The 22,389-nt window shown below is 55.7% G+C and overlaps 4 protein-coding genes across 4 annotated transcripts; 3 read left to right on the forward strand and 1 right to left on the reverse strand.

Annotated features, from left to right (window-relative positions):
* Positions 1-839: 839 nt before the first annotated feature.
* CDEST_08759 (Putative fungal transcription factor) lies at positions 840-5,694 on the forward strand. The gene is made up of 4 exons (XM_062924918.1): positions 840-3,434; positions 3,625-4,038; positions 4,088-5,211; positions 5,277-5,694. The coding sequence occupies exons 1-4, from the start codon at positions 3,146-3,148 to the stop codon at positions 5,445-5,447; spliced, it is 1,998 nt and encodes a 665-aa protein (XP_062780969.1). The 5' UTR covers positions 840-3,145; the 3' UTR covers positions 5,448-5,694.
* A 1-nt stretch (position 5,695) lies between these two features.
* On the reverse strand, positions 5,696-8,112 carry CDEST_08760 (Putative SAM-dependent methyltransferase, EasF-type). Its single transcript, XM_062924919.1, has 3 exons — positions 7,862-8,112; positions 6,674-7,780; positions 5,696-6,558 (listed from the first exon to the last, which is right to left on the reverse strand). Exons 2-3 carry the CDS (start codon positions 6,991-6,993, stop codon positions 5,784-5,786), a joined length of 1,095 nt encoding a protein of 364 aa, XP_062780970.1. The 5' UTR covers positions 6,994-7,780; positions 7,862-8,112; the 3' UTR covers positions 5,696-5,783.
* Positions 8,113-18,063: 9,951 nt separating this feature from the next.
* On the forward strand, positions 18,064-19,951 carry CDEST_08761 (uncharacterized protein; the record flags this gene model as incomplete). The annotated part of the gene is made up of 5 exons (XM_062924920.1): positions 18,064-18,138; positions 18,196-18,202; positions 18,276-18,308; positions 18,411-18,817; positions 19,517-19,951. 5 exons carry the CDS (start codon positions 18,064-18,066, stop codon positions 19,748-19,750), a joined length of 756 nt encoding a protein of 251 aa, XP_062780971.1. The 3' UTR covers positions 19,751-19,951.
* Positions 18,266-22,359, forward strand: CDEST_08762 (Putative Zinc finger C2H2-type). Its single transcript, XM_062924921.1, has 5 exons — positions 18,266-18,817; positions 19,517-19,998; positions 20,253-20,847; positions 20,900-21,039; positions 21,089-22,359. Exons 3-5 carry the CDS (start codon positions 20,379-20,381, stop codon positions 21,854-21,856), a joined length of 1,377 nt encoding a protein of 458 aa, XP_062780972.1. The 5' UTR covers positions 18,266-18,817; positions 19,517-19,998; positions 20,253-20,378; the 3' UTR covers positions 21,857-22,359.
* The last annotated feature ends 30 nt before the right edge of the window (positions 22,360-22,389 follow it).

The raw sequence follows: 22,389 nt of genomic DNA on the forward strand, positions 1-22,389 counted from the left end.
GATAGGCGGGAGACTGTTGAGAGCAAGGATGGCTTACGGGGGTCGCGGATGCTGATGAGCTGGTGAACGGCAAAGTTGCTCATGGACACAGGCCCGCAGCGATGATCGATTTCCAGGCCGACAAGGGCACGATGCAGGTGCAGATGGAAAGGGAATGGCATGCTGCTGCAGGCGTTGGTGGCGGGGAAAGAAGGGAGGGGACTTTGGGAAGGAGAGACATTCGAGGTAGAACAACGCTAGTGTGAAAGTGGAAGGGGACGTGTGTATGGCTATGCCTGGGGAGGAGTAAGAAGTTAGGAACGAAGGCCGGGGGGGGGTGCGAGGAAAGTGAATCCAGTATGTTGTCGCACAGGCAAGATCGACCGTCAAGGTCAGATATGCATGTCGCTTACTTTGACTTTGTCGTGCCTATGTATGTTGGACCGTTGGTCGGTCTCCTGGGGGTTTTCTGTTAATTCAATCTATTTGGGGTTTTTGCTTTCTTTTTCCTTTCTTTTCTTCTTACCCCCCCCTTGCTTTGGCTTCCCTCTCAGGACGCCGCCCCTCCCATTTGCCATCCAGCTGCTGTGCCCCTTCTGACGTGGTCGGAAGGGAAGGAGGGGGGGAGGGGGCAAGATCCTCTTACCCATCCCCCACCTCCCCTTCCTTTTTGTTCTGTTCTCTCGTGCTTCATCGTCCGAGGCGTCTAGAGTCAAATCTCGGTTCGTCATTTCTTAGGCATTCCAAGTCGTTCCACATTTGATGCATTGAGCAGCCAACTATTGCCTTCTGTCGAAGGAAGGAGATGTCGAATTAAGCTCACCCCCCCTCCGAACCCCTCGACTTTAGAGTTCGTCTGGCGTGACGCAGCGAGGACCACTTTCACCCGAAGTTGCAGTCTCAATCCTCAACTTCGCCGCTCTTTTCCAGGCGAAGGAATGATCTCGTTCTCACACCGTGACGCTTGAGCGTTGTCCCCTCCTTTCTCGCCTCTCATTCCGTTCCTCTCCCCTCCCGTCTCCTCAGCTCCTGCCATTTGTCGAGCTCTCTCTTACTGCTGCACCTTCCTCTCTCCTCCTACTCTTCCTTTTTCTTGAGTCCTCATACTCCTCCTTCATTACCTACCTAGGTAGGTACCTACTTACTTACTTGGCCCCTGGGCCCACTCTCGTAAAGGCAGGTATCTTCGTCGTCGAGGTACGAACACACGCATGGTCTTTTCCCCCTCGATCCTTCCGGTCCAATCACTCTCGTCCCACGGAATAGCCCGTCTGCTCGTCAGACAATCGACACCATCCAAGACAGCATCTGGTGTTGGGGTTTCCCGTCTGTTTTAGCCTCTCATTCCATTCCAGGGAGGTACAGTCTACGTTTACGTCAATGATCCTTCATTGACTGGTCCACGCGGCTTCTGTTTCATTCCTACACCTCCTCCTTCCTCTTCTCTCAGTCTCAGTCTGACCCGCTCGGCTCGCAGCCGAATTTTCCAGAGGCCGTGTTCACCACCCAGGGCCACACTAAGGCAAAGACCAGAGGAGAAAACGGAAGGACAGAAAGACAAGAAAACCTATCGCGGGCCATATAGCGACGACAAATTTCCCTCGTGCAACCTTCGCGCGCATTCGTACTGCGCACGTCTCATGCAAGCCAGACTCCCAGACAGGCCAAAGACCGTCTGATCAGGACGTCAGGAGAGGAGCGGGAAGGTCCCATTGGGCTGAAACTCTAAATCACGGACTCGGCCCAATTCAAGACTCGTCCGGCATATCAGGTCATCTGACAAGGTGCAGTCCTCCCTTGCCTTACCTTGTCTCGTCCTGTCTTGTCTCCCCCTTTCCCCCTCCGTCGTCGAGACATCTTGTGGCTCGGTCTCCCTGCCACTGCCGGCTGGCATTGATCTCTCAGGAGACCTGCCGTTCATCGTCACCCAGACACGCAAACGCAGATACTCCCTCGTCGATCCCTCATAGCTAGAACTTCGATCCTGAGCCAGCGGCCAGAACATCGAATTTCATACCTCGACCCTGCCAGCCAGCCAGCCAGCCAGCCAGCCGCCTGCTCTTCTCCCCACTCGGCATCACAAATCCCCGTCCCGACACACCCTTGATCCCTTCTTCCCTCCCCTTTCATCCGGTCAGCCATATTCGCGGACCAGGCTTCATAGCCTTTCTGGACTGTTGATGGTCGAAGTGGAACCGGTACCAAACCAGCCCAGGCTAAACTAAACCAAGCTAAACTAGAGCCCTAACACATCGGTGCCGTTCAATCCTCAGCGGCACACGGTATTGTCCGTAGGGCGTCGACATCTGTGCTCATCGTTTCGCTACCGTCATTTCATTACCTCATCCGCCCTGGCATCTCGCTGTCACTTGTCTCGCTCTCCATCACCTGTCGGGTTGCGCATCGGCCACGCCCCACGGTACGGGTACAAACACAAACAAACACGCACGCACGCACGCACACCCGCCCGCCCGTTCGTACACCAGTACTACCGTACCCTCTTACTCCCTTTGGCCCCGTTTCTTAGTGGGCGCCGGAGGACATCCTGAGTTTGGGCTGACAGTAGCGTGTGCCGGGGCCCGTTGTTGGTCGTCGCTGTTAGCGTTGGCTGCTCGCTGCTGGAACTTGGCCGCGGGGTGCTCGTGTTCTCTTGCTGGTTCCTGGTCTTGGGTTCAAGCCTCGTTGCTTGGTGCTGTTCTCTCCTTCGGCCCCATCTTTCCTCTTTGGCCCGCACCTGCAAGTTGCAACTGCCTGCACCTGCAATTAGATTCCTTGTTTGGTTGACGCTAACGTTGACGGCTCCGCCGTGGCCCGTTGACGCCGCCGCTTCTGCTGTTCCCGGCCCCGGTCCATATTCAACATCCCCCTGCCGCCCTGTCGTGTTCCTGGCGACCTCGACGTTGCTTTCAGACGCTCTCCTCCTCCCCACTTCTCTCTCTCTCCACTTTCAATTTCGACCACGTTACGCATCGGTGCACACGCCCACGCTCGCCGTCCTCGGGGCATCACCCTCCTGTACTGTCGGGGATCAGGGCGGCCTTGGGCTCGTGGAGTCGCGTGTCTCTCTCCCTGTTTTTCGGACTACACGGATACCATACCAAAGCCCCGTTTTTATTACACTGAGGGCCTCATCCGAGTCCGACGGAGCTTGATGACTTGACTCGACATGACGACTAAGCAGCCCCGCAAGAGAGCACTGGACCTAGACGAGGATCCCCTCCCAGTCCCCAATACGACCGCTTCGGCGTCTGTTCCTACAATTACACCTTCGTCTACGCCCATATCAACCCCCTCGCCCGGGGACGACCTCGACATCGCCAGCCAAGGCTATCAAGTATGGAGCCCTCCGTCAGAGTTTCCCCCGTCCCAATCCGAGTCCAATCCCACAACACGCCGGCGGCGGCTTTCCAAATCACAAAGCGGCCGTCATCGACACGCGGCATCTTCTCTAGCGTGTTAGTTAATCATTTCTATTGTGCTCGTTAATCCCTGCGTTTACCTTGCTCTATACCCACCCTTACGTGACCGCCCAAGCATGGAGGATTTGAGGCAGAAGACGAAAGAGGACGGAAGGGGTGGATCAACAAGCATGCAACAGTGTGCTGGTAGCATGGCTAATGCATCGGAGGCTGACAACTTACACAGCACATCCTGATTTTCCATCCAACTCGTCGACTCTGGGGCCTCTGTACGGCCCGCCCGTGTCTCCTCGTCGGTCTGCCAATTTAGTCCTCTCGCCAGTCCTCCCGCCTCCGGAGTCTCGCTACGTGGATCACTTGGCCCTGTCGAACCCCTTTGATGACAACGCTGACGATGAGAACCGTCTCGTCTTGGGTGAACGCCCAATACAGCGGGGGGCCAAGGTTGACGGATACATCAAGTTCCACAACGAGAAGAAGAAGAAGGTAGCCAGCGAGGCTCACGTCGCCATCTTCCAGTACAAGGGAAGCGGACAAGAATATTCCCCCAAGTCGTCGACCCTTGCCATATACCTCTCTCCGCAGTACATGGGGGAGATGGGCCTGCAAGACAATGATGATAGGAGTCTCTTCGCGTTTTGTAGGTGCATGATCATTACTTTAATAGACTCGTACTAACCCCCCATCAGATCTCAAGGCTTGGTGCCCGGGCCGGAGCGTCCTTGACAAAACCAACTGCTGGTTCGAAAACATCCCCCGGATGGCATCCAAGGACTCCTGCGTCAGGTCCGCCATCCTGGCGCTCGCTGGAACGTACGTACTCGACTATCAGCCCAGAGAGAGGATCCGGCAGGTTGCCCAGCGCCATTACAAAACTGCTGTCATCCTTCTGAACATGGTATTGAAGAATGCTCATGACCAACTCCCCACAGAGAATGAAGCCGATTGTATGGTGGCTGCTATAGCCCTCCTGAACATGATCGACGTAGTATCTCCTGAGCAGCGACGCCCACCAAATTGCGTTCCTCGCTGGTTAGAAGGTGCTCGTCTGGCGTGCAGGATGCTGGACGCGACTGATCCAGGCCACCGCTACTGGAACCCTGTCAACATTCAGCCCTCTGAGGCCCAGACGGGTAACATGATCATTGCGGGGAGGGCGGCTATTCTCGCCCTTCCGATGACTCCCCTCGACTTGGCTGCCACAGACAATCACCAGTTTGCGTGGCTGTTGCAGGGATCTGAGCACGATGTCCACAGAGTCCACGGCGGGTGCGGCATGTCTCCGACACTCCTGCATCGGTTTTCACAAATCACACACTTAAGCGCGTTTTTATCCGCGCACCCCATAGATAGCGAGTTTTTGATCAAGGCGAGCGTCGACGAGCTGCTCGGGGAGCTTGGGAACCTCCGTCAGTGGACCGAGTCTGCCTCATCTTCGGCCGTATCTCGACCGGACAAGTGTAGAGACATTTCTCTTCCCAGCGACCTGCTGTCTTCGATCAAACTTGGCAAGCACGGCCTCATCGTTGACAGGAATTCCATGACAGAAGTCACGGCAGAGGCGTGGCGTCTAGCGGCCATCATCTATTTGCGGTGCCGTCTGGAGAGGCTTCCCCGCTCTCACCCGGACGTCGTCTCCCAGATATCAGAACTGGCGAAGTGTATTCAGGTGATGCCCACATCAGGTACCTTCTTCACCGCCCAAGCTCCCTTCTTCCCAGTTTTCCTGCTGGGTGTTTTGGCCCTGCACGAGTCTCACGTCCAATGCGCCTTGGATTGGTTCCACTCCGTCATCAATACCAGTTGCCGCTCCGTAAGCCTCCCCAAGTCTGTTGTCTTCTTTCATCTTCATATGGTCTAACTGGTTCATCGTGATAGAGCGTCCCCCCGGCGTTCCAATCCCTCGAGCGGGTTCGCGCATGGATGGGCCCTAACATCCATGACATGAATCCCTCCGAACTGCCTCGGCGTATCTTTGAGCGATACCCTTGGTGGGAGACGCTCGTGGCACATATCGTCTCGACCGAAGGGACATTGTGCCTGATTTAGGAGAGAGAAAAGCGGAGGGACGTGACGTGGACAATACGATTTCAATAAGTAGTTACGCATTTGGGAAAGGAGCATAAGCCATTAATTCCTTTAACTATCGTTAGAGTTATCTCTAAGTATTGCTGGATCGTACACCTTTTCCATTGAGTCGGGTATTCCCTTGCCTCATCCCACCGATGCCCAGTTTCCTCCTTCGCCGTCCTGGCAAGGTGGGCGGAAAGTGTTTTATAAACGAAAGGAAAGCGAACGTGGAAGACGGCGGAAGGAGAGGGTGTGAGGTGTTGCATACGTACATGCCTTCATCCGCTTCCCTCGTCCATGTCCGAGAAAATTGAGTTACTCCCCGCTGACAGAGATGGCACTATCCTTCTCGTCAGACGAGCTCTCGGTTCCGGCGTCGGGGTTGTTGCGGATGAGATACTGCCGCATGTCGGAGCCGTCAATGGCCCACGACTTGACGACCTCGAGACCCGCCTCGGCACACATCTTGCGGACGTCTCTCTCGGACCGCTTGTGGGCGTCGAACCAGTCAATCTCGAGACCCGTCCTCAACGTCGTGCCCTGCGTCTCCGACACGACGTCCCGCTTGGCCTTAACGAAGAAGCGGTGGCGCTTCTCGCCATCCTCAATCTCGGCGCAGATCTCCCAGTCCCGGGGCCGGAAGATGGGCTCCCCCAAAAGGGCGTTGGCGTGCGCGAAGCCGTTGTGGAAGAAGCTCTCGAACAGGGCCGGGTGGCTGTGGTAGGCGTCCCAGACCTTGTCCGAGGTGACGTCGTGGCCATCCATGCCGGCGAGGATGAGGTCGCCCGGGCGCATGAGGGCGGCCCAGTCGCGGAGGGAGGCGACTGCCTTCTTCCAGGGGTCGTTGAAGAGGACGGAGCCGAGGGAGAGGAAGACGCGGGGTGCCGCCGTGATGGTCTCGGCAAAGGCGAGGCCGGCCTGGAAGTCGCCCCAGAGGCCCGCCATGTGGACGCTGCCGCCGACGTGGCCGGGGGCAAGGTCCTCGAGGTTGGAGGTCAGTGAATGCTTCGAGATGTCAAGAGCGAGGTAGGTCGCCTTGCGGCCGCGCTGCGCCAGCTCCTCGAGCAGGTAGTTGACTTTGCGCATGTCACTGGAAAGGAAACAAGTCTTTTGGTTAGCCAAATACCTGTCATCATCTCTACGATGTGTCTTATCAAAAGGGGTAAAGGAAAAGAAGAAGAAAAAGAAGGGGGGGGGGAACTTACCCTGCGCCCAGATCGATCAGCGTGGCGTTGTCGGGGATGTAGTGCTCCGCCATCTCCCCGCTGTTCCTCTCGAACAAGGCGATCTCGTCGCGCGTCTGGTAGAACTGGGGCGTGAAGATGATATCGGCCCAGATGGCCAGGCCCTTGTCGTCGTACAGAAGCTCGTCGGGCATGGTGGGCAATTCGCCGCCGACGACGGGGTTCTTGGCCACGACGAAGACGCGGCGCAGGTTTTCGAGGATGTTTGACGACATTTGGCCGCCGCCAATGTCAAGTACGCTGCCGTGCTCGGGAACGACCATGTTTGACTGGGCTGCCATTGTTGCGGGGCGTTCTTGGTGTGTGGTGGTAGTAGTAGTTGTGGTGGTGATAGGAGTAGGGAGCGGGTATCTCTCGATAAATCGTTGCCGTTCAGAATTGATGAACAGAGTAGAGGGACAGCGGAGAGAGGAATTGAGTTCTTGTCAGGGCTATGATAACCTGGACAAGAACATCAAATAACTTGCCTTTATATACACACCTGTCTGGAGTCTGCCGTTATTCACTTCAACCACCGACCTGCGCCTACATTCACCTGCTTCGCCTGGACTTCGCATCACAGAATGGCAACACCTCAATTGTGACGCCCGTCCCTTGGCGACGAGTGTTCCGAGCGGCTCTCTCTCCTGGGTACTCAGCTCCGTAGTTGCCTCACATATGCAGACCGGGCTGCTGAGATGCGAGACCCCTAGCATCCATGTCCTCTTGAAAGCTTCAATTCCGTCGGATAGTGGAGGGGACTCACTTCGTACAGCGCCATGGCAGGGGGGAGAGGTTGCTTCAGGCAAACAAACCCCCACGAAAGGGATACTCGGTTACATCAGGTGCATTGAATGAGAGACTAACAGCGGCTCTGGTTCTCTCATTTCTCCTCTTGGCGTACCATGTAAAGCCCTACTTTGGTTCCTTCCTCTCTCGGTCAGAAAAAAAAGCAGCCAACCACCATGCTGCAGGAGGTCGGTCAACATGCATGCAACACGTGTGAGGTGATGGTGTCCATCGCTCGCCGGTTGAAAATTGCGTGTACTGAATTTGAATTCGGGGAAGGTGGGACTTCTAGGGTAGGACCTGGTGCATATGAGTGGTCAGTGGACAAATGAATCAACTGATGATGTTGTTGTGATGGAGGCCATCTCCACCAAAGCGCACATTTGTCCTGAAGCCTTACGACGTGATGCGGGGGACCTGATGGTCTGCCACAGCCGCCGTGGCGTCGAGGCTTCAGACTCGGTCATTGAGCCGGTGACGATGAGGCGCATCTGATCAAAGAGATAGCGGCCACGCGGTCAAGTTGATGAGACTCGCAGCACTCTCATGATACGGTTGTCGTCAAATTTGTCGGGCGACCATTTTGTTTATGCAGCCCAACTGGTCTGTGCCGACGCCGTCCTGGGTGAACGCACACCGGCGCCGGGTGGCTTTCCGGAGCGGGCCGCTGGGAAAGGAGACGGCGACTGCACATGGCCTCATGATGGCCTCTGCGGTCGTGGACCACCGCGCCAGTCGCTGGATGCAACCCTAGCACGTTGCAAATCCACAAGCTTATGGACTGTGCCGCTCCAGACCAGTCGGATAGGTTTCCATCCGAGGCAACGCCTCACTTGAGGCCAAGAGCCCGACATGCAATGAGACTGTCTTCTGCATAGACTGGCATCTTGGTCACATTCGTTAGGAGACCGGGTATCATTGCGCATCCCTATCCATGAAGGCTGCCAGTACGCCAAAGCAACTGTCCGGCGGGTGACTCGCAACACCTGCAGGTTTACTCACGCAAGCCCGGCTGATAAGAAGTAAAAAGCTGGCAGTTTTGTTTGGGCACGTCAGCGGGGAGACCGGCCAGAAACGACAGTACGTATGCAGCTTTGGTCGAGATTCGGGCTCCGGTAGGGATGCGTTGCCGCGGAGCTCGGGGAGTTGCAAACATCCACGCATCCACGACCTCGGACAACGTTGATAGGACTAGAGCCAAGCACGAATGTGGCACGGCTGGCCCGAGAGACCGACCATTGGATTGGGCGAGCCCTGGGTCGTCGCTGGTAGCGCACGCGCATTTGAAAAGGAAGAATGTGGCTGGGGCCTACGATGTAATCCTCCATCATTAATCCACCACAGCTCGTGACCCTGGATGTCAAAGAGGCTCGGGGCATATACATCGTGGTGGACGACTTTGTCAAGTTTCGGGTGGTTGTTTTCTTCCCCGGACTAGATCGTCTGACCGTCCAGGTTGCTCGGCAATCACGAGTGAACCGTCTTGTCGGATATACCAGAGTTCGGCAAGACAGGTAGAACCCAGGCTCTCAGCGAGGCTAGCCAGGGCCAACGTTGCTCTCGCAAGGTCCAAATCCCCTGTTTAGCAACCAACTTGCGTCGAGTCAGGGCCATGGAACTTGGAAGTGCCCGTTGGACCCCCTACGCTGCCACGCAGCGCTTCAAGAGTTAGTTGCCCCCGACAGTGCCTCTCTGGCACAAGGGGCCGTGCAGAACCTGGGATCTTTCAACCTCACGAGGCAGAGACCCAAGCATGTTGTCGAAGGCTGCAATATCAAGGACAAATCTGACAAAGTCCATACATGCCATCTCGGGGGCAAACAATGAGTTGAGCAGCCCCATCACAAATGAGACCAAGGTATTGTAGATCTTCGACTTCGCAGCAGTGCAGACTGAGCAAGCTTGTGCGCGATGCACGAGGCGTGGGAACGGTGGAGATACAGTGGCCATCATGCTGTGAGGGTGTGGATTGATCACTAGCTCAGCCTGTACAGGTAGGAGTTTGAGCCCTGTTACTTGACTCAGTTCTCGCTCCCGGCCTGATTGAATTTCCATAGTGGTTTCAGGACGGGAGAGGTTGGCAAAGATGCTTGGGCGAGAGATTCGCCTCCCATGGCGCGTCTCAACAGTGCAGCATGAAGAGATGAACGTTGAGATGATCAGTGTGGAAGCCCAATGGTGCCCAAGGTGGAGGTCAGCAAGCCTACGATGTACAGTTCAGCTGGGGGTAATGGACTGGCGGCTTTGAGGTTGGCATCGGGACCTTCTAGAAGCTTGGGATAAAAGTCAGTTGCGAATCTACGATGTAAAATGCAAGTGCAACGTTGTGGCTCCCGGCCGGCATGACTTGTGTGTGTTCGTCCCCCGTTTCGTGCCGATTCCCCCAAAGTCCACGGGGCCATCGAATGCCGAGGCTTCGGTGCAGAGCCTCAAGAGACGATGACCAGCGGCGGCGGCGGTGGCGGCGGCGGCCGTCGTGTGTAATGGCTTATTTGGCCCATGACCGCGGTCAGTTTTTACGGAAGCATTATGTACCGGTCCTCTTCTTTTCCAGAAGCCTGGCAAGCTGCAAGGATGATAGTGGAACGGCGGAAATGCCGGAGCCGCCACAGGGTGATCCATCGAGAAAGGCTCTGGGGTCGATGCCGATTCAAAGTATGTTGTCCATTCATGGTTTGCCGATTCTGGGTGTCTAGTCGAACGGACATGGTCTGCCCGGACACTCGGAGCGTCGTCTATGCACTGCGTAGCCGGCGAGAGGGGTGCGAGAGCGCCTGTGTGAATATGGCGAGGTCCTTGCCAGGCAGTCAAGACGACAAGTCATCAAACAGCCAGGCGACCGCCATGCCCTTGGGATTCTCACAACCCGTGACGCAAAGACCATCGAAGCCCCCGTCAAGTGAGCAATGCTGCAAGCTTGGCAATTCAAGTTGACATGTTCCGATGGGGTGTTGGCGCCTTGGAGGACCGGATTTGGGACTGCAAAAAAAGGACGGCGTAACATGGCCAGCCGGCGGTCATCTCGGAGTCAGTTCATCCCACTCAGCTAGGTTTAACTAGGAGACGTAGTTTCCTCGTGTGAGTGGGTCTAACGAGATTTAACATGCATATCCCTTCAACTGCCGACTGTCTGCGTGGTGCTCCCTGGCACAATCTGACGTTGCAACTTGTCGTTCTCACCCGCTAGTGGAAAGACAAGCAGGGCAACGAACGTGAGGCAAGGCGGAGCTAGTGCCTTTCGGACGCTTGCTAACGAAGCTGGACAGGGCAACTGACGGAGATCGCCAGAAGCCAGGTTTCGGCACGGGCGTTTCATGCCCAGATCGGGGAAGGATGGTTGTATTGATTTGGACGGAGTTATGCAGTGACACCAGGCGCCACGGCCGACGGAGAATCCATCCATACATACGGTCATCGTCGAAGATTTTCGACAGAACCGATTGGGAGTGTGGTACGGATCCTAAGTTCTGGGAGTGCTCGTTGGCAACGATCGGAAGACCGGGGGCGAGGCAATTGGCGACCCATTTTGCAGGCTTTCCCCCCCTTCCTTTCTCACCTCGCCCTTAACCCTGACTAGCTCACCAACGGGACAGTTCCTGTTGGCTGACATGTGCATCCGCCACAGCGAGAGACCTTGGCAGGGGAGCGCACTGGGGGGGCGGTCATGTTAGTATTTTTCTTCCTTTAGGCAACGCGACAATTGAAGCTTGGTAATGCCTTTGTCCTGTCAAGCTTGCCCACATTGTGCCAGCGTGGGATGGGTGGATGGATGGATATAGGGGGAGCATTGACTTGAGTACTGTAATCGAGCGTCGAGATGCGATCAGGCCCAGCGTTCGTCGTGTGTGCCGTGGCCCCGCGTGTGTCCTTGGTGCGGTCGAATGGACATTGGGCTGGGAGATGTCGATGCTTGGAACGAAAGGCGGTGACGGACGGGAGAGAGGTGCGTTCAATGCATGGCAAGGTATGTGCAGAAGGCGTGCACGTCAACAGGACACGTTGGCCTCGTGGATTCGGGACTTCCAGAGTCTGGGTGCCGCCTGCCATGTCCAACAAGTACACGGCTTCAGCTTGTGCATGGAACTGCAAAGAACGGCGGCGGCATGTCTCCACGGACGGGGAGAAAGAAAGACGCCCAAGCGAGGAGAGAAGACTGAGACAAAAATAGACGAGATTTCCGGTTTCATGGCCCTCCCCAACGATGCTGAAATGACCTAGGCCGTCCTCATCGGGAAGGGAAGAGCAAGGATACCTGGGTGTTGGGAGAAAGCTTGGGGTCGGTCAGATCGTGAGTCGGCAGAGAGAAGAGGCACAAGACGACGCAGGGACTCTGGTTCGTGAGAGGAGTGACGACGATGGAATCGGACTGGCCAGGTATCCATCCGCACTCAGACAATAGCGCTGGAAGAAGAAAAATCGACATGATCAGTACAGACACGGAAAGTAACAGTGGACGGGCGACGAGACGCAAGGCACCAAGAGAGAGAGAGAGAGAGACAAAGAAAGAGTAGGGAGGAAAAACGAAACAAGGAACAAAGCAGAGAGCAGAGAGCAGACAACGGTCATGACACGAGGCTGGAAGGAACAGTCGCCCTTCCCATCCCTATCGTCCTTCCCATCTTAACATTTGTTTCTACCTAGGTACGAGTACTTGATGTAGACAGGTGATTACGTATATATGACTGTATACAGTTTACTGCACTGTACGCTCTCTGTGCCACAGTGTAGATAAAGATGTGAACTCTGAGGCTTCAGGCAGACCCAGGTCACTGCTGAGGGCGGGGGTGAGGCGACAGTACCTAGGTACCCAGGGCTGAAGGAGGATGAACTTGAGGCCTGCATGGAACAGTCATGGAAGCCTCCAAGGTCCCGAGGGCCTATGCATTCAAGGGAGCATCTCTGACGATTACACCGCCGACACGACATATTACGCATACGATGTACCTGTACACTACATCTCATCCAGGTCGATGTAGCAAACGGTTACCCGCCCTTGATGCAAGGCGCCCTGATGGGGGTCCCCGAGATGGATTAAGGGGGGTGGGGTGGGCATCGATGCCCACGTTAACGATGCAGCCAGTCAACCGACCACCCAACACGACTGCGTCGAGCGTCCGTCGAGCGTCGAACCACATGGACAAACCCAGCACGTCACTCACGCTTCCGACTCAACTCGGTACGACGACGCGAGTCCAATCACCTTGTGCACATCGGCACCGTTAAAGACAAAACAAGACGTGTCCTCGTCGCTGTTTGTGCTTGCCTTCCAAGTGGGATACGATAGCAGGATAAGGTGTTATTTGAAACAGCTTGTTCCGAGATAGCCTCGTTTCGCTGAATCGTACAACAAGCACACTTTTTTGTGTGTGTAGGTGTGTGTGGCTCATGTTTGTCGTTCCAGACGATGATGCTACATAATTGCAGATTTGTTTATCAAACCTCATCACCACATTCGATGACGACGACTGACAGCCGCCTCGTCCACCAGGTGGCCGCTCTCTCATCTCCATGCCGTCTTCTTCTTCGAGTCTTCGGAGGGGAGGCCAGTGGGGGTCAATGTCATCAAGTTTCCCATGAACTTTGTCGGATTGGGGCCGCTGTAACCCTTGGGAGGACAGGACGACTCCGGCAGACAATCGAGGTGCAAAATCGTCTGCGGCAATCTCCGCAGAGGCTTACCAGTCGAATGACCCTGTCACCTGAACCACCCATTGGGCCATGCATAACGGTTGTAATCAATCGTGGTTGCTTTAGACATGGGCCATGGGAGATGCCGTGATGCGCCCGTGCCTCAGCTGAGTCCTGGCGAGGCGGGAACAATTCGCAGAGAGGGGAGGGGGCGGCTCCCGTCAATGGGGGCCCAATGTCTGAGCTCTCGGGAGCAGAGCCGCGGGACATTCATTACCTGGGTGCTTGACCATCAACACGTCCGCCCCCCTCCCCACCCCTGCCATGTCATTGTTCTGACGCCTCAGGCTAGTCATCGTTGCGTCGTCCATCCTCCCGTCCATCAGCTTTCTACAAAACACCTACCCTTTTCTGCAACAGGCTGCCCCGTCCACAAGTCAAGGCAGCCATGCGTGCGTGCAGTCGAACGGGCGGCCAGGGCGACAAACACACCCCCAACGCTTCAACGCCATGTTTGAGGCCCTGAACCCGTCTCTCGAAACAAGTCCTCGCCGGCCACTCATACCTTGGGTACTCGTGGAGTACTGGATCCGTACGATGGTCGCGGTACTCGACCAGCGGGTGGGTGCCGCCGCTACCCCCCCCCCCCCCCCTTCTGGATCGATCTTGAGCGCCATGGCCCTTCGCCTTTGCAGCGCAGCAAAAAGTCTGTGTAATCTTGTCTGTCGGCCAATTACCCGGGGACCCCTGAAGCTGGCTAACCTTCTCGAAGCATTCCAGAAGGAGTGGAGAGAAAGAGGCCAGGGATATTTGACATTGGATTCCCCACCATCGTCGCAGATGAAGCGGCGCGACGAAGGCGCAGCGCATCCATTTTGACGCCGCCCTAATACCAACTACTGTATCGTACGGCTTCCACGCCGCTAATGACTTCCAGAAGCCTTCTGGAAACTTTCTCTCCTGGGCTTAGCGCCAATCTCCTGGGCTACACTACGCATGCATGCATCACGTCTCCCCACGCACACGCACACATACTTCTAGGTATCCGTACACTAGTCGTGCCAGGTTTGAGCCCCCAACCCTGCAGCTGTGTTGTTAGAAGCACAACAGAGCAAAGAGATATTGAGGGGGTCACCCCCTTTTTGCCGCCACTCCCTGGCTCGGATGCTCATGTGTCCCTCGCAACGGGTGGCCCCAGATATGTCAAATGCCAGGCCGCTGATGATGATCCTCGCCCAACGTTCGGCAATAACGCCTGTGTGTTATCGTCGCGCGTTCCGGCGAGACATGTTTGCGCTGGGCTTTTACCATGGCACGCAAAGCAGGCCGGGTTGCTGCAAGATGGTCGTTACGGACGAGGGGCTCTCTTTTGGGAGTAATCGAAGCTAACTCGGCGCGTCATTCAGCGTTACGGATGGACACCTTGACCGAGAGACTATAAAGCATGCCGCACAGAGTTTTCTTGACTGTGCAAAGTCAAGAAGTGGAGGAGTGAGTGGTGGCGGCGGTGGCACGGATGCACCAAGTTGAGCAGCAACGGTTCAACCGTCGTCTCTTTTTTTCTTCTCTTCCGTCGCATCAGTTAGTTGTGCTTTGACCTGGATCTCAATACAAGACACGCAACAGCAGTGACGAAGGCGTTGGTGGCATGTCACCTGCACAGTCAAAGATGTTCTGTCGCTCGAGCCCGGGGCCTCTATAGCATGCATGGGCACGGCGCGTCGGAAGACTTTCCAGAAGGAATGGGACCCTTCTACGACCATGCCCATTTTCACGCAAGCGGAGCAGCCGGGAGCCCCTGCGCCTTGGACTGTTGCGACCGTCACAAGGCCGTCGAATCGAGATTGGCCATGCCAATCCAGAGTACACCCATCAAAATTGGCGAGAGGAAACTGGCCCTAGGCATCAGTACTCCCGTATACGGAACAGAAGAGGAATGGGTGGACTGGAATGGAGGCAGGGGGTCCATTCAAACAGCTCCAGCGCAACTTTGTTTCGTTATTTGATACGTGCCTCGGAGGCCGCTGGCAATTTCGAGGCGTCCGAGCGTTCATTAGACGGACGGCACTCTGCACCTCGTTGTCGTAACATTGCTGCAAGGGCGTAGGCAATGTGACTGGCGAGGATTGGCCGCCAAGAGGACAATCGGTGCAAACAGTATTCCGTAAGTAGGCACACTACTGGGTTAGGATTCAGGAAAGCGACAGGTTCTGCGGGAACTCAGTCTTGAGGGCGCCTTTGTGAACGTGATGCATGGGAAATGAGTGGTAATGAGATACGCATCTGCCCATCCTCACCCCCCCTCCCATTACCTCTCGTGTTGGCTCGAGTGGGCTCGACGGAAGGGGGGACTATCTCTCTGTATGCGTAATCTGTACGGTGCCGTGCCATGCAGCGAGGTTGTCTCTTTCTGCGGCGCCAGCTTGGTATTAGAGGTACTGGTTGTATCCGTAGGTACTTCGTATTTGGGGTGGTGTAGATGATGTGCGAGATGGAGTGGCTTTGACCACACTCTGTCGGTTCTCCGTGGGCCGTGGCAAGCCCAGGCTCAAAGAAGGTTGATCTGAGTCCACGACAGTTACCCAATCGAGACGAGGAGTGACCACATGGAAGCTTTCGAACATTCGTCTGGCGTAGTGTCATAGCACTGCCAAGTTTAGCTTATCTGGCGTTTTGGCTGCTGCCATGATTTGGTTGCCGAGCGTCCAGCCATTGCTGGTAGGCATGTTTGGCTCGTTAACAGTCGACGGATTGTCGACCGCCGACAGGCAGGCGAAGTACGGAAACAATAGAAACACACAGCGCAGAGAGAGAGAGAGAGAGAGGCTCACAGGCCGTACTGGATATCGAGAAAGCGTGTCGACTCCAGAACAAAGTCAATAGAGGAAGGGCGATGCCACCAGTGGCGGGTGCTGGACAGCCAGCCTGACTCCGCGCAATCTGTACTCTGTCTTCGTGCCAAAGCAAAGCATAAGAAACAGAAAGAGCTCGCCCCTGCTCCGCCCTATCGTAGGTTTTGTCTGTGGGGCTGTAAAAGGCAATTTGGTATTTCGCTGTGGCTCTTGGCTGGGAGACGTAAGAGCGACCCACTATGAGCGGGTGGGTACGATGGCAGAAATAACCCGATTGTTTGATGATGACGAGGCAAAACGAGAGAAAAGCTAAATGTGCTGGGCGCTGGTCACTGGCCCCCTTGGGAGGGGGGGTTGGTGAGCCAGCTGCCAGTGGTCATGAAGTCTCGACAAGCCCCTCTTCACCCCTGAAGGTTTGGAGACAGACAAGACAAACAGACAGACAGGCAGAGAGGGAGGGAGGAAGAGAGATAGGAAAGACAAGGGGTGCGGCGGCTGCGGTTGATGGTGATGAGCAGCATAATTAGGCGACAGCGGTATCGGGTAGATGTGATGAAGGATCGCCCCTTATCCCCCCTTTCTACCTAGATGGGCCTCGCATTGTTTGTCCGTCACTCAATGGCCCATTTGTCAGAGCGGCCCTGTGATACCTTGTAGTGGCGGCGATGGTGGCCTGTCGGTGCGGGCAACCCGCCTGTCAGTGGCATGAACCTAGTAATAGCATCAGTTGCAGTGCTCTGATAAAACCAACAGGGGACGTGTTGAATGGGGAAAGTGAGAACGAGTGGGAGAGAGAAAAAGAGAAAGAGAGGGAAAGGTAAAAGCATGGTAGGGCATGCGCGAAGCTTCGTCAACAGGCGGCAGTGAGGTAACATTTTGTGCATCGTGCTTAGTTTTTCGGATGTTGCAGTGCTGAGTGGTACTGTTGCTGATGTTCTTGTTGTTGACGGAGCGTTTCTCACAATACCTACCTTGGATAACAAAACAAGCAACGTAGACTTGATCATGTTCGAGGATCATGAGGCTCAAGTTGCTTGTCGTGACTGGGCTATACGGTGTGTCCGTGTCGTCTTCACTCACTCGGCACACGCAGGTACGGTCAGCTAGTGGCTGCGTCGGCGTCCATCCGGGGGAGAGAGGCCAGCACCTCCAGCTTCAAGTCAAGCTGCTCGCAAGGTGGTCCCAACCCCTGCCCGGCGGCGGCGCCATAGAGGCGATCGTCACTGACTCTGGGTCCAGAAGGCCCAGCAGGCCCAGCAGGCCCAGCAAGCCCAGCGGAGTGGAGCAGCGCAGCGGCAGCGGCAGGGAGTGCTAGGGCACTGAGTGCTTGGAGGCTACCCCTTCCAAGTTCCCAACCGGCACACAAACACCCAAGCCATCTGCCTTTCGCACTGCCTGCTTACACTGTGTGTACCGTGCCCAGTTTCGGCAAACACAACCGCTGGCAGGTACGGCCAAGGCCACGGTACGTATGTACCTAGGATCGGACAGTGGGAGGAGAGGGAACAGGAACTGGATAGGAAGCAAAGAGCAAAGAGACCGACCGGGACGAGTAAGTGCATGGTCGAGGAGGGGGAAGGAGGGGGCACGTACCCTGGTTCTCGAGTACGTACCTTCCCCCTTCCAAGTTCCATGCGTCTGAGAGAGTGAGGTCGGCTCGGCAGGTACCTCTGTCATGTACTGCCTTGTGTACCCCCGTATCTTCCTTATTTTCCTTTCCCTGAGCACCTTGGTAAGCAGGTACCCTTCTCCCACCATCCCCATAGCGTACCAAGCGTGAATGGTCCTCAATTGTCCCAGCAGGACCGTTCGTTTCAATTCACACAGATTTCGCACTTGGGACCTCTCACTTGACCTGTCCTGGGGGGAGGGTGCGCGCGCTCGCTCGCTCTGGTTCTGAATATGGATAAGCTACAACTACGGCCGCTTGGCATGAGTACCTTTTGCGGGACTGTAGGAAGAAAAGGCACCTCGCAAGAGTACGAGTGCGTGCGCTCGCGCGTCAGTGTGGTGTATGCATGGTGTATGTCCATGTATCCGTATGATTGTAGGTGTGTGTATATGTGTGTGTGCAATGGATCAAACTGCTTCTCCATATCGGACATGAAAATGCATTCATATCATGGCTTGCCCTCTTCTCTTCACCCTAGTCTCTTCATTTCCGTCTTCTCTGTGACCGTATGTACATGCGTACATAAACACATACACACATACAGACTCGACCAATCTACACAGGCAATCCGTATCTACCTGGCCTCTCTCTCTCTCTCTCTCTCGACACCAATCCGCCATCCAGCCATCCCTCCATTAACCAGGTCCCTGTCCTGATCGATCCGTTACGACAATAGGTACGGATACATCCTACCACGACACTCTGCCCCCCTTCTCCAGGCGCCCCCCTTCCTTCCATTCTTTCTTCCTTTCTTCCATCCCCCCGGTCTCACTAAAAGGATCGTCTCCGTGGTTGACATTTTTACAATACCTGCCGAACCCCGTCCGCCTGTCCCTGCGCTCCGCCTGCTGCGTCACAGCTTCTTTCCCTTCTTCCCCCCTTCGTCCCCTTGCTCTTTCCCACAACGAAACACAATTCGAGAGCCAAGGACCCCGACCTTACACCTCCCACCAGATCAGGTCGAGACTTCTTCCATACATATTCAAACGCTCCCTCCGCTGCAACAACAAAAACGCAAGCCACCCGTGCTTTCTTTTCCCTTCCCACCCTTTTCCTTGCAACTGTCAACGGCGACGCAATTGCAACTTCTCCGATTCTGAGTGGGAGAACAAATACCCATCATCAAGAAAGACAGACACCTACTCCAGTCCGATTGGGCATCCTTTCCCTCTTCATCTCCCTCAAGTAAGTTGCCATTTTCCCACGTTCGTTCATACATTATCTTCTTCCTTCTACCTGCCCATCCCCCAATCTCGTTGTCGTTTCCCTCTTGCGTTGCCAGTGCCAAAGTCGAGGTCAATGTCTCGACGTCGAGGCCACAATTCTTTTCCCCTTCCAACTCATCAAAACATCTGTCCCTTTGTTACCGCCATCTGCGCGTGGTCATAGTGGGAGGTAGTAGGCCTGAATTGTTGGCTGGCACTTGCGCTCCCACCCAGCGCACACACGAGACGTAGCTACCGGGCCTTCCTTGCCATCTGCTCCTGTGGCTGCCCTACTCTCTCGCGCCTGGGGGGGGTGCCCAGCGCCTTGGTCACGACTGCGGCCTTGCTTCAGCTTTTTTTCTCTCCCTTTCTCTCTTTTCCTTGCCGCCCCGCTTTTCTTCCCCTAACCCTGCCGGACCATCTGCAGCCCCGATCAAGGTTTCTTGGCCCCTGTTACCTCATCTCTCGTCCGAGACCTCAGCAGACGCGAACCTTGACAAACATCCTTCCCTCTTGACACAACTGGTCGAGCCCTCGGTCCGGAGGCACCTGATTTTCTTCCTTCTCCATCCTCTGCCTTTCGAGCGTTGCACACCATCAAGTGCAGCATCGGTCTTACTTCAACCTTATATCTTTGCATTCCATCTCGACCGACACTAATCGGAGGCGCGTCGTGTAGGTCGCTCCGACAGCACCATCTTTTGACCTTCATCACCCACACTCTCCTTTTCCGTCAACGGTTTCGGTTCGATCACGCATATCCGATCCATACTCATCATCCTTGGACAGGACAGAACGAGTACTTGGCACCCATCTGGATCCCACGACACTCCTCGACGCATCCTTGGTGGGCTGTGCCGCCTTCGACAAAGAACCTATCGAGTTGTTTTTCTTGCGCCACGTCAGATCCTAGAGTCGTGACGACACCGGGAGCTCTCTATATATATCGAGCGCCATCAATCTAGCCCTTCGGGCACGATTTCAAAAAAAAAAAAAAACTCACCTCCCAATTATCCGTACCAAACACGTCCACGACCCCATCGGCGTCATTGCCACGGCTTAGGTCGAGCTCCATCTTGACGGTCATTTCGACGGCGAGTACGAGCAACATACTGGTCTGTGATCGGTCGCTCCCGGATTTCATTTCGACATCCGCACCAGGTAAGCCTGCGAGCGAAACACGTCAGTCTGATTCAAAGGGCCCGCCACCGGGTGCTCCTGGCAAATCTAGTCATGCCAGGCGCCGTGCTGGGCCATCCCCGTCGTATTTCACCCCTACGCAACCCTGCTACGTCGAACTTAGCCAAACGCTCCCTACTCGTGGCGATGTACCCCCTCCTTAAAATGGCCTTTCTCCGAATCCCTTATTCATACTCTTTGCCCCCTCGGGACGTCGTACTAACTTTCTGTTCCAGGTTTGCGCAGTCCTTATAAACTCAAAGTCGCCTTCGTCTGACGCGGAATATCGTCTGAAGGAATTTAACAAGCTGGCTATCCACGCAGGGATTCCGAACATTGCTAGCGATTTTCTTCGCCGTAATATGAGGTCGCCAGCTCCGGGCGAGGTAATGGACATTGGCAACTTGATGAATCAAAGAGGTGCCGCTATGCAACAACACGCTTCCATCCACACCGGATCGACTCCCGAACGCCAGATGCATCAACTCCCTCAACTCACTGCGAGAAACATGCCCGAACCGCCAATGGATCGCGCAGGCTCTCCTCACGGCTCCGAGCACTCCCAATTCTCTCGTCACACCATGGACGGCGTCCCGCGTTCCTACCCTTCCCCCAGCGCCATGGTCGGCGCTCCGATGCAGATGCAGGTGCCTGTCTCCCACATGGGACCCGGCCCTGTGATCCTGCCCGGTATCCCCCAGCACGACATGTCCCAAGGCATGCCTCAGTACAAGGCCCCCGAGCAGCAGGTATCTCAGCAGCCCACGAAGGCCTACCCGTGCAGCACTTGCGGCAAGGGCTTTGCTCGTCGCAGTGACCTGGCCCGTCATGGTATGTGTAAAGACTCAATGCCTAGGGAGATTGGTCACTAACCTGTCATTAGAACGTATCCATAGCGGCATCCGCCCGCACGTCTGCGACTTCCCAAACTGTGGAAAGCAATTCATCCAGCGATCCGCCCTCACCGTTCACCAGCGAGTTCACACAGGAGAGAAACCGCACATGTGCGAACGCTGCGGCAAGGTATGTCTAACCCTTCTGCAGAGGGAGAACGCGAGCTGACTTCTCCCAGCCTTTCAGTGACAGTAGTTCTCTGGCGCGCCACCGCCGAATTCACTCCGGCAAGCGTCCCTACAAGTGCCCCTACGCCGACTGCCAGAAGACCTTCACCCGTCGCACTACCTTGACGAGACATCAAAACCACCACACCGGCACTGTTGAGGAGGCTGCTGCCGCGACCGCTGCCGCCCTCGCCGCTCGCGGTGCCACCATGAAGCCAAACGCGACGCGTTCCGACGGCGATGCCATGTCGAACCGTGGCTCCCCGCTGACGACGCCTTCTCCTGGTCAGAGAACCCTCTCCATGTCTCCCAGTGCAGACAGCATGCACCGCGCCAACTCGGAGTTCCAATACATGGGCAACAGCTCGCTTCCCGTTCACCTTCAGCGAGACATGCACGTTGGCAGCCCTGCGTCGACATCCTCGGGCGGTTATAATACCGGCATGAGGCCCACCTCGCACCCTACCAGCTACGGACCGCCCCCGACGCTGGAGCCGAGTGTCGAGCAACATTCTGGCCCTGGGAGCGCTGGCGGCAGTCCCCACATGAGCAACGTCGGCTGGCAGTCTCCTTCGCATGTCGCCTCTCCTTCCCATAGCAGCAACGGTGGCGGCTACACCTACCCTGACCCCGACGGGTACCCCGCTGCTCCCTCACTGGGTGGCCAAATGTTTTACGGCAACCCTGGACAGGTTCGTCGTCCCCAGAGCACTGAGCCCCCTGCTGGCGCTTATGACATTAAGGGTCGTCAGAGCGAGCTGTGGGCAGGAGCCCACTAGGATGAGCAACTGCACCAACAGTGCTGAAAGCACCCCCCTCTGTACACCAACATCGGGCCTCCAAGGCAGCTTACGACTCGGCACTTTTCCTTGGCGTGTTCAAATACTCTCTTCTTTTTCTCTGATACGAAAAGTTCTCGCATGGCAAGGTTGGGGGACGGTAAATACATACACCTTTAATACTGCGGGCTGCACTAGGACAGGGTCAGGAAGATACCAAAAGGGGTAGGGCAGCCATCTGGTTCGGTTTTACACACAAACGCTTTTTCCTTTGTTTTCATAGACCGGCGGGAAGCACACTTCATGATGACTGGGTCTCCATGGGCATTGGCTGGAGGCAAAAAGGTTGGGAGGAGTTTCCAGACAGGAAACGAACGCTCTCGAGCAGCACGCCGATGGTTTGGCGGAGACTCACTCGAGGAAGGAATCTGGTTTCTTTTTTTTTTTACGGTTCTTGTATGCAACCCTGTAAGGCACTAGACAATGAATGCTCGTAGCTCCTACCTATCCACCCTCCCCTCCCAGCTCACTCG

The sequence above is a fragment of the Colletotrichum destructivum genome, chromosome 5 (assembly GCF_034447905.1).
Source record: "Colletotrichum destructivum chromosome 5, complete sequence".
Taxonomy (NCBI): domain Eukaryota; kingdom Fungi; phylum Ascomycota; class Sordariomycetes; order Glomerellales; family Glomerellaceae; genus Colletotrichum; species Colletotrichum destructivum.

What these genes read in the sequence shown, in the direction of transcription:
- CDEST_08759 (XM_062924918.1), top strand. Translation starts at nt 3,146, where the DNA reads ATGACGACTAAGCAGCCCCGCAAGAGAGCACTGGACCTAGACGAGGAT. An exon ending in TAGGAGTCTCTTCGCGTTTT is followed by an intron (nt 4,039 to 4,087) that starts GTAGGTGCATGA and finishes ACCCCCCATCAG; the next exon opens with ATCTCAAGGCTTGGTGCCCG. An exon ending in TCAATACCAGTTGCCGCTCC is followed by an intron (nt 5,212 to 5,276) that starts GTAAGCCTCCCC and finishes TCATCGTGATAG; the next exon opens with AGCGTCCCCCCGGCGTTCCA.
- CDEST_08760 (XM_062924919.1), bottom strand. Translation starts at nt 6,993, where the DNA reads ATGGCAGCCCAGTCAAACATGGTCGTTCCCGAGCACGGCAGCGTACTT. An exon ending in CTGATCGATCTGGGCGCAGG is followed by an intron (nt 6,559 to 6,673) that starts GTAAGTTCCCCC and finishes TTTCCTTTCCAG; the next exon opens with TGACATGCGCAAAGTCAACT.
- CDEST_08762 (XM_062924921.1), top strand. Translation starts at nt 20,379, where the DNA reads ATGAGGTCGCCAGCTCCGGGCGAGGTAATGGACATTGGCAACTTGATG. An exon ending in CAGTGACCTGGCCCGTCATG is followed by an intron (nt 20,848 to 20,899) that starts GTATGTGTAAAG and finishes ACCTGTCATTAG; the next exon opens with AACGTATCCATAGCGGCATC. An exon ending in TGTGCGAACGCTGCGGCAAG is followed by an intron (nt 21,040 to 21,088) that starts GTATGTCTAACC and finishes GACTTCTCCCAG; the next exon opens with CCTTTCAGTGACAGTAGTTC.